An 8,940-nucleotide genomic window follows, 5' to 3' on the forward strand; every position below is an offset into this window, starting at 1 on the left:
AACTCTGGTAGGTTAGAAGCTTGACCTGCCTCGTTTATACAAATAGAAAGGCATTCTTAGTCCCTAGATGCAGCTCACGTATGTTTAATCAACATGTTGTGAGTGAACTGAAAGAATAAACCCACACTGCTCACCTACATGCAACCAGACACTAAACTCACACATTTGTATCTAATCCTTGTGGTCCAATGGCTGCTAGGAACCTTTGCGTCATAGATGCGGAAACAGAGACTCAGAGAGGTGATGTCACATCCCCATGGTCACTCAGCTGGAAAGTAGCAAATGCACAATTTGAACTCAGATCTGAGGACAAAGCCTGTATTTCTTCCTTTACACACAGACCCACCCCAAACTGTGTTGCTGTAATGACAGAAATGCACCTCAATAGACAGAACTTCAGAGCAGAGTCTGTCTGAGAAAGCAGTGTGGGCTGTATCACTGGCTCCCTAAGAGGAGGCTTCCAAGCACTGGAATTGTCGGGGGCTGGAGAGGTTGCACCGGATGACTTTTTTATTGAAGTATAGTTGATTCACAATATTATATTAGTTTCAGGTGTACAGTATAGTGATTCAGTATTTTTACAGATTATACTCCATGAAATGTCATTACAAGGATGACTTTTCATGGCGTGGCCATCTATGACACATCAGTTGCTCATTCATTCATTCATTCATTCACTTTAATTCAGTTTCCTCCTGATAAACACTTGCACAATTTTAAAAAATGCTTTCAGTCATTAGGACCGGAAGAAACTGTGTTTCTCCTAACACCTGTTTGGTTTCATCCAGTGATTGACACAAATCATGAACTGATTATATATAAGCGTGTGTGTGTGTGTGTGTGTGTGTGTATTTCCATGTTCACTAGTGGGTTTAGAGCAAAATTGACAGTTCCCCTCCAAAAAGTGATTCAGCCACCCAGTCTGAGCTATATTTTATTAATCAGTCGATATTATTTCTCCATTCTGTTCTATACTTGATCTCGATTTCTTCCATTTTTCCATCTTGTGTTTCTGTGTTTATTTATAAGCTGTGTCAAATCCCTTTTGTTGGGAAAATGATGCGAATGTGCATGTGCCTTTGTGTGTATCTGTGTGGATCCACAAAAATACCTGCACGCGCCTCTTTGCTATTCAGTCTTGAGCCTTTGAACTTCCGCCAGCGCAAAGGAATAGAAGCATTGCTGGCACTTACTTCAATTAGAGCCAGCCAAGGCAAGCGGGCACAGTGCATGTCTGTTTTCCCCATCTCTGACTCCAAGGGCAGTTCATCACAGGATTCTAGCCCAACCTCACCCTGTGTGGAATAAGGGCCTTTTCTCTTCTGTGAGCTTTAGGGTCCTAAATCTGACTTCCTTGGAAGGGAGTACAGTTTTCCTCTGCCAAGGGTAACCGAAGCCCTTGCATCTGTTATGCTGATCCATCCAGAACCCTTGCCAGATCGAGTATGCTGATCAATTACGCTGACCTGATAATACTAACATGAGCGTGAGGATGCCTAGAGCCAAAGGCTGGAAACCAAAGCAATAGCAAGGAGCGGCTCAGACCAGCCAAAATGAACCAGGACTTATTCTATTAGAGAGAATATTCCATTTGCTCCAATAATGAGAACTCAGTTGAGATTGGTTAATTCAATTCTGCCCATCTTATCAGATTTATTTTTAATGAAACTGAACAATAGTTTCATTTGTTATGTTATTAGTTTTCCCAGTAGAAGCAACGAGACTCTAATGCTGAAAGCGAAGCAGACAAGCCTTGCCAGTGTCTTTGGCTTATCAGTGATGTGAGCCAGTTTGGATATTACACAGTGAAATGCTTCTGTCCTCTTCTGGGTCTGCTGTCCTGTTCATGGGACTTAGAGCTGTGAGACCATCTTTTCTCTTCTGTAACCTCTCTGTGCCTCATCTAATCTCATCATTCCCTTGTTAATAAACCTGCCAGGGCTCCTGATGGCCACATTTCCAACAGTTGCTAGCTGAGTGGCATTGGCAGAGTGGCTTAACCTCTGTAAACCTAATTTATTTATTTATTTTTCATTCGCAAAGTGGTGACAATATAAATCACTCCAGAGCCTTCTCATAGGAATTCAATTCAAGTGTCTTACAAAGGTGTAATATTTGGCATGTAGTACGTGCTCAATAAATGTTGGTGTCACCTTATTTCTTTGTGTGTGCATCTACCTCAGGACATAATTCACTCCTTCAGGGGCAGAAACTACATTTGGGATGCCTGACTCTTTTTTTTTTTTTTTTTTTTTTTTTGCGGTATGCGGGCCTCTCACTGCTGTGGCCTCTCCCGTTGCGGAGCACAGGCTCCGGACGCGCAGGCTCAGCGGCCATGGCTCACGGGCCCAGCCGCTTCGCGGCACGTGGGATCTTCCCGGACGGGGGCACGAACCCGTGTCCCCTGCATCGGCAGGCAGACTCACAACCACTGCGCCACCAGGGAAGCCCATGGGATGCCTGATTCTTATGTGCCTGTCTTGACTTGCGTAAAGCACTGAATAAATACTTGCTTAGTGGAGCTGACTGCTGTGTCCCCAAATGTGGAGTTCCAATCCTCAGCCCACTTTATTGTTTTTCTTTGCCTCTGAAACTTCTAGAATCACTTTCTGTTGCATTTCTGTGATGTCCACCCTGATGGAAAAAACCAAACAAAATGAAAGTCTAACATACTTAGTTCAAACCTCGATGTTAAGATAAATGATAGTCGTCTTACATTGGCTTCCCTTCTCTCCCTGGGCAAGTGACTTATTGAGTGAAGGAACGCAGAGAAACTTACAAAAGGATGAGGGAAGGAGAATAGGGGAAGGCAGAAGGCTAGACAGAGATGGGGTTTCTGGAGAAGCCTAGCCACAACTGATCCCACAAGGATCTCTGGGCTGTTGGTTGTACCAGCAAGTTTTCCCACCACCAGGAAAGGGGACTGGGCTGACAGACACACACATCACTTAGACATTGCGTGAGCATCACTCCGGTGGGAAAGTGTGCACAGTCCTCTAAGCATCCCCAAGGCGGTGGCCCCTGCCAGTGAAGTTCATTTTGCAGGGAAGGGTACAGCTCTGAGTGACGAGCAGCAAAAACCTGCAGAAGCTGGGGTGTGGGGCTGTGACCTGGTAAGAAGGAATGTAAGCCTCGTCCATAATATATGCTACCAGAGCCAAGGAAGACGTTGGGTCTGGAATATATATAAGAGGCTTTTGGTCCAGCAACTCAAAACTTCCCAGAAACAGTGCAGCCTCAGGCCTGGAGCCAAGCGATGCTTGGAAACAGCCTGGTGACATTCAAGAGGTGAGTCATTTATTATTTCTTAGAGAAAAAAAAAATAGGATTTTGGCAGTGCAGCTCTGATACCTTAACCCCATCCCCATTTTCATTTTGAATGTTTAATTGGAGTGTTGTGCAATTACTTGCATGTCTATTCCAATATGGTGTTTACTTACAAAGCACTGTGGGCCATGTCAGCAATTAGCCATTTTCTCTGACGCCTGTCGTAGTGCTAATTACAAGCGGACGCAGAATACTTTTTCTGACAAAGACACGGGAGCGTGGCACAGAGGTTTCTCCAACATCTCTGCATGTTCCCTTCATCTGGATCGAGCTCTGGTTGGCTTCCATAAAGCCGATGCGACCGCTCAAAAGAAGGTTCGCCAGGAATCAGACAAAGACGGTATAAGTTTCTAACCATGGTCCAATTGTACTGTCGTGTCAGGGGCCCCACTCCCAGACTGTGTTTCTGGCCCTGGAGATTCTGAAAAGTCAGACCTGTGAGCAGTACATCACAGAGCTGGAAATCCTCTGTTTCCTCGCAGGTCCTGCCAAACAATTATGCAGTGAAATGTTCTAATTGTACTCTGATTTTAATGTTAATACCCATTTCCATAATTTCTCTGGATCTTGAAGGGGCTGTTTACTACTTGCCAGAGAAGCAAATCAACTAGAAGGAACACCCACAGATGGCTCAGGTTTCCCATTAAGCCGGAGCACCGAGATGGGCTTTGTTTCACGTTTGGTTTGGGCAGCCGAACTGCTCACAAAGAAGCCGGCCTGAAAGCTTGCCCGGCTCTCTAAAGGACCACCTTGAAACCAAGTCATCCCGAGTGAGTGAATAACAAGGGGAGCAAAGTGGAATGTCTTCTAATTGGCCAAATGCAGGCCTCTGGGGCTCAGTTCCTACCTCCAGGGCCTCCCCCTTTATGCCCCGGGATGGCTCCGACCGCCGTATACGGGTGCATTTCTTTAAACTTCGAGGCTCAGAAACTCTTCACTGAAGGCCCCGAGCCTCTACAGAGGCAAGAGCTGAATGGAATTGTGGGTGTATCTTCCTAGCACTGGGACGAGGCCAGTTCTCAGTGAGGGCCCAGAAATGAAGCACAGAGTGGGAGCTTATACCCGACAGGGACGCCCCTTCGTTTAATCTCAGTGACCTGCGCTTCTGTCAGTAGGAGCACATCACCACATCACGGTCTGCTTGCCTTCTCCCCCACTGGATGTAGAAGTCCCAAAGAGTGCACCTGAGCCCTCTGGTTCTCTTTCATGGCATGTGATACTTCCCTGATTCTTTATTGGTAAAAAATATCTGGGTTGGCAGAAGCCTAATTTTGTCTGCATTCAGTTGAAAGAAAGGCTGAGTGGTTCATGTAATAATGGGAACCATGATAGGAAACAGAATAGAATGGGATCAATCTTCTCTCTTCTGTTTTCATCCTTCACCTTTCTGTGTATGAGCACTTGACCTCTCAAATAATAATAGCTTTATCCTTGGGCTGGAACGATGGCTGCTATAGCTCTGGGCTCTCAGCTGCCTAGTTTTCAGAAGAAAAGGGAAGGACCCTCTTTCTAAGCTCCAGCTCCCAAAACCCCAGGAAAGGACCGTGAGGCCCACATTTCAGTCACATGACCACCTCTGGACCAATCACAGGGGTCCAGCATATGGCGCATTCTGATTGGCCAGTTTGCATCAGGTGTCTGCACTTGGGTGAGGAGGTGGGGGCCTGCTGCTCCATTTGACCCTGTGGCAGAGCCCTCCCCGCGGAGAAGGGGAGGAGGCAGCACAAACGCAGTCGCTGGGGAACATTTGTGAGCCGAGCTGTCGTCCCCATCACAGTTTCTACTACACACGTCCAGCACAATTTCTAATTCTTATTTTTACATTTATTTAATGCCTGTCTCTACCATCAGACGGAAAGCTGGTTCTCACCATAGACAACCCAGCTTGTGCGAAATGAACACTTATTAGGTGAACATATGACTTAATCTCAATAGCTTCATCTTAGGGACTTGGGGAAAAAGAAGATGAAATTCCTAGAAATCCTCAGGAATTTCCCATAAGTCGTTCTATACTTTTTATAACGCTATTATGTGTTTTTTAAAAACAATAACAGATGACCATCATGATAAAAAGTGAATAATTTTTTTTCACCGATAGGGTTATAGGAGATGGCTTAGAGGTTTTCTGTAACAAAAATGCATTATCATGCATTTTTAGGAACTGATATATTGTGACAAGATTAGATATTTCGATAATATGTAAGAGTTCCTGATACAGACATTTCATCATAGAAATCATCAGCAAAAATAAATTTCAAATAAGAATCACTTTTAGCTCTTCTTCTCCGTAAAGACACCAAATGGCGGATGATGTCAGTGCTGCCGATGGGCCCAGAGGCCCCGGGGGCCCTGGAATGGGAGGCAGCGGTGGCTTCCATGGAGGCTTTGTCAGTGGTGTCCGGGTCCAGGGCTGAAAGCCACGGAGCTCGCGGAGGCGAGGCCAAGGGCAAGGAGTGGCTCCCCATCACTAAGCTGGGCCGCCTGGTCAAGGACATGAAGATCAAGTCCCTGGAGGAGATCTGTCTCTTGTCTCTGCACATCAGAGAACCTGAGATCATTGACGTTTTCTTGGGGGCATCCCTCAAGGACGAGGTTTTGAAGATCACGCCTGTGCAAAAGCAGGCCCGTGCTGGCCAGCGGACCGGGTTCAAGGCATTTGTCGCTGTTGGGGATTACAGCGGACATGTTGGTTTGGGTGTCAAGTGGTCTAAGGAGGTAGCCACTGCCATCCGTGGGGCCGTCATTCAGGCCAAGCTCTCCATTGTCCCCGTGCGGCAAGGCTCCTGGGGGAACAAGCTTGGCAAGCCCCGTACCGTCCCTTGCAAGGTGACTGGCCGCTGTGGCTCTGTGCTGGTGCGCCTCATGCCTGCCCCCAGGGGCACTGGCATCATCTCAGCCCCTGTGCCCAAGAAGCTACTGATGATGGCTGGAATTGATGACCGCTACACCTCTGCCAGGGGCTGCACCGCCATGCTGGGCAACTTCGCCAAGACCACTTTCGATGCCATTTCCAAGACCTACAGTTATCTCACTCCTGATCTCTGGAAAGAGACGGTGTTCACCAACTCTCCGTATCAGGAATTCACTGACCGTCTTGTAAAGGCCCACATCAGAGTTTCCACGCAGAGGACCCAGGCTCCAGCGGTAGCCACCACATAGTTTTCTATGAGAAAAATAAAGTGAATGAAGCCAGTTTAAAAAAAAAAATCACTTTTAAAATGGAGAGATAATTCCTCAGATGTTGAATATTTTAAAATTATCATTCTTAAGTTGAAAATTTAAAGCGCAAGACATTCAGTGCCCAATCCAATATCCTGATCTTTCTTTTGTGACAAAATGGTCCAGACATGGAAAAATGCCTTTCCTTTTGCATTGTCATTGGTCGAATTGTGAAGGAAGAGACCAAACACATCTTGGGTTGGTTTTAACACCAAAGTCGGGTGTCAGGGCTCCTGTTGTTTCATATATGTGCCCCTTCCCTTTTTTAAAAAAAATTGTTTTATTTTATTTTTATTCTTGGGTGCATTGGGTCTTTGTTACTGCACGTGGGCCTTCTCTAGTTGTGGCGAGCGGGGGCTACTCTTCATTGCGGTGTGCAGGCTTTTCACTGCGGTGGCTTCTCTTGTTGTGGAGCACGGGCTCTAGGTGCGCGGGCTTCAGTAGTTGTGGCTCACAGGCTCTAGAGCGCAGGCTCAGTAGTTGCGGTGCACAGGCTTAGTGGTTCTGCAGCATGTGGGGATCTTCCCAGACCAGGGCTCAAACCTGTGTCCCCTGCACTGGCAGGCGGATTCTTAACAAATGCGCCACCAGGGAAGCCCTTCTTAGAGATGAATCATCCTATCTATCTATCTATCTATCTATATCTATCTATCATCTATCCATATCTATTTTTCTTTCTATCTATCTCTATATATCTATCCAAGTATGTTTTGCCTTACAAACCTCTGTAGCCTACAGTGAATATTCAAACCCTGGAATACACAAGTGCACGTTATTGGATAGTATTTGAATAATGCAGTGATTATAGCTCCTAGCAAGATTCACAGCCCTACGAAGAATTACACGTTGAAATGGACTATTTAACGATTTATTTTGCTTCCAAAATTTGCTATTTCTTGGAACACCACTCATAGTATTTGCATATGCTATGCATGTCAACTCATTAGTGCTTATTTTACTTTCAAGAATGACTTACCGTGAGCAGCAGAAAGGGCCATGAACACAGCCTTGTAACGGGGCAAGAACAGCCAGCAAGACTGACTGGCTTGTCCATAACCCCTTTTCCCCTGTGCGCTCCTGTCCACGTTCCAGAAAGTTTACTCTTTGATTTTACATGTCAGTGTTCCCTGCTCTTGCTGTTCACCAGTGTCAGTGGATCCTTCAGTAATGACTGTATGCCAGGAAGTTATTCCCACATGGAAACCCTAAGCCACACATGGCACGGGACCGACAGCAGTGGACCGAAGTACGTCCTTGAGACTAACTACATCAGATTCCATATAGCTCATGCCTCCTACGTGATAAGCGCCCAATGCTTATGGTAGGTGACATTGTATAAATTTTGCAAATAGGGAAATTGAGGCCCACAGGAAACTTGCCCAAGGTCACAAAGCTATAGAATGACAGAATTGGGTTCAATACTTTGTTATACTACCTGTCATCCCTTCAAGCGTCGGTATTTATATTACCTTAAATTTCTATGTTTTTTATTTCTGTCTGGAGTGCATGAATACTTATTTCTTTTGGCAGTGCTACCACTGCTATTATTATGTATTTTAAAATTACTTAGGGACTGCTTAAAATGCACGGTGCCAAATATTTTCTACATTCACATGTAGAAAATGTAATCCTTCCAATAGCACTCTGATGCCAGAACTCTTATTATCTCCATTTAACCAAAGAGGAAACTGAGGCTCTGAGATGCCTTCCCAAAGTCTCTTGAAAAATTACAAAGCTGATTAACGAAAGCAGTTCTGTCTCATTCCAAATCTTATGTTCTTTTTTTTAATATATAAATTTATTTATTTATTTATTTAGGCTGCGTTGGGTCTTCGTTGCTGCTCGCGGGCTTTCTCTACTTGCGGTGAGCAGGGGCTACTCTTGGTTGCAGTACTCAGGCTTCTCAGGCTTCTCATTGCAGTGGCTTCTCTTGTTGCAGAGCATGGACTCTAAGCGCGTGGGCTTCAGTAGTTGTGGCTCCTGGGCTCTAGAGCTCAGGCTCAGTAGTTGTGGCGCACAGGCTTAGTTGCTCTGTGGCATGTGGGATCTTCCTGGACCAGGGCTCGAACCCGTGTCCGCTGCATTGGCAGGCGGATTCTTAACCACTGCACCACCAGGGAAACCCCCAAATCTTACGTTCTTAAACACAACAGCACATCACTTCCTGCAATCAGGAAATGATACCAGCTGTATCCTGGAAGTAGGTGGAGTGACATTTGACTCAGAGAAGGGGACTTCTGTAAGCTTCCAGGTGTGAGATTTGGGGTGGGGATGGTGGCCTGGGGGACTGAATGCAGTGAATGGCCAAATGGTCCTGGGATGCTAGAGCTGGGAGGTCTTCTAGAGACCATGTAGGTTACGGAACAGAGGGGGAGGCTAAGGCATTCGGGATTG

At 45.9% G+C, this 8,940-nt stretch overlaps 1 protein-coding gene across 1 annotated transcript; it reads left to right on the forward strand.

The window, feature by feature from the left end:
• Nucleotides 1-5,627: 5,627 nt before the first annotated feature.
• On the forward strand, nucleotides 5,628-6,486 carry LOC309972738 (small ribosomal subunit protein uS5-like; the record flags this gene model as incomplete). Its single annotated transcript, XM_082856564.1, is given in 2 exon segments — nucleotides 5,628-5,725; nucleotides 5,727-6,486. Coding segments are annotated over 2 exon segments (858 nt in total).
• Between the last annotated feature and the right edge of the window lie 2,454 nt (nucleotides 6,487-8,940).

This window comes from Leucopleurus acutus (assembly GCF_964270905.1).
Source record: "Leucopleurus acutus genome assembly, chromosome: 16".
Taxonomy (NCBI): Eukaryota; Metazoa; Chordata; class Mammalia; order Artiodactyla; family Delphinidae; genus Leucopleurus; species Leucopleurus acutus.